Below are 1547 nucleotides of genomic sequence, written 5' to 3'. Positions count from 1 at the left end.
AAAAAGAGCTTTCGATTGGTGTAGATGGTGCGAATGGAGAAAGCCATGCAACATCAATTTTAAAAGCTCAATGACTTAAATAGAAACTTTCGAATAATTCAATAAACATTTTGTAATTTTTTGAAGTTAAATAACTAAAACATAAACTTAGTGTTAGTGACTTTTTATTTAGATTACTTTATTTGTTATTATTGATTAACGTCCAGGCCTAAGATTTAATTATTTATATTTAGGTTTTATCATATACCTATGCTATAAATGAGTTTTATTTATTTTTTAAAAAAATTTTAAAATATAAAATATTTTCATTCACTTACATCATAAATAAGATAAAATCTAGCATTATATATTATATTGTTATAAAAAAATTTTGTCACTCCATTAATAATTGATATATTTTTATAAATATAATTTTTAATATAAAATATTTTCATTCACTCACAAAATCTAATATTATATATTATATTGATTTAATATTAAATTTATTTGGTGGTTATTCAAATATATTCTTATATTTGTGCTATAGTAAAAATATAATATGAGTGTTTAGTTTTAGGTATGGCTTTGCTCATGTCATGTCACGAGTTTCCTCGGGTTCTCTTTTTATCTCTCACTCTCTCTCCCTGATTGGTATAAACACAACATTCAACGTTGCCCCCTCGTTTCCCCTCTTACTTCCTCCTTGCAATTTACTGCCATTAATTTCTACTATTATTTTTGTTTATTTAAAGCCCTTCTCATTTAGCTGCACAACATTTCAATTTCTCTCATCTTCTTCCTCCCCTTCTTCTCTTTCTTCCATTTCCATTCCATAACTTTCCTTCTGCTTTCCTATTGATTCTCTCCGCAAAAAGAGAAAAAAAAAAGAGAAAGAAAAGCCTAATCTTTATTCTTTCTTCTTTATTCCCTTACTTATTCCTTCCCGGTTAAAGCTACACTATTTATAGTTGAAACTTGAAACTTGGATTTGGGGTTTGTCTTTTTATCCAATCCAAGATATGGGGGTTTCAGGGAAGCCTCAAGTGGATGGAGGGTTAGAATCCGAAGGCAAAAAATGGGTCATTGCTGGGATCTCTTTACGAGCTCCTTTGAAGCCTATTTACACACATCCAGTGGATGATCAGAGAGATAAAGATAGCACTGATGACAAAGAAGACGAATCCTGTTCCACCACTCCCACGGGACAAGAAGCTAGGATTCCAACCTTACTCACATGTCCACCTGCTCCAGTCAAGCATAAACCTACTTTGAAGTGTAATTATGGAAGTGTTAGAGAGTTCTTTACTCCACCAGATTTGGAGACTGTCTTCATACGCCATGTTTAAACACCTAACTCATACTCTCACCAAACCAAGCTTGGACCAATTTGCATAAAAGCTTCATAGCTTTTGCATCTCTACCTCCATTGTCATCTGTTTATCATTTTTTTGGTACTCTTACTCTCACTTTTTTTTCTTTCTAATTTAGGGTATTTAAATTGTAGTGATCACTAGAAGTTCACGTACAGGGGGGATCCATAAATAAATAACATGTGGAAATTTAACTTC

At 31.7% G+C, this 1547-nt stretch overlaps 1 protein-coding gene across 1 annotated transcript; it reads left to right on the top strand.

Annotated features, from left to right (window-relative positions):
* The first annotated feature begins 571 nt into the window (after positions 1–571).
* On the top strand, positions 572–1547 carry LOC121214749 (cyclin-dependent protein kinase inhibitor SMR6). Its single transcript, XM_041088921.1, has one exon. It carries the CDS (start codon positions 999–1001, stop codon positions 1323–1325), a length of 327 nt encoding a protein of 108 aa, XP_040944855.1. The 5' UTR covers positions 572–998; the 3' UTR covers positions 1326–1547.

This window comes from Gossypium hirsutum, chromosome D02 (assembly GCF_007990345.1).
Source record: "Gossypium hirsutum isolate 1008001.06 chromosome D02, Gossypium_hirsutum_v2.1, whole genome shotgun sequence".
Classification (NCBI taxonomy): Eukaryota; Viridiplantae; Streptophyta; class Magnoliopsida; order Malvales; family Malvaceae; genus Gossypium; species Gossypium hirsutum.
Note: the sequence above shows the minus strand (reverse complement) of the source record. Positions and strands in the feature narration are given on the sequence as shown.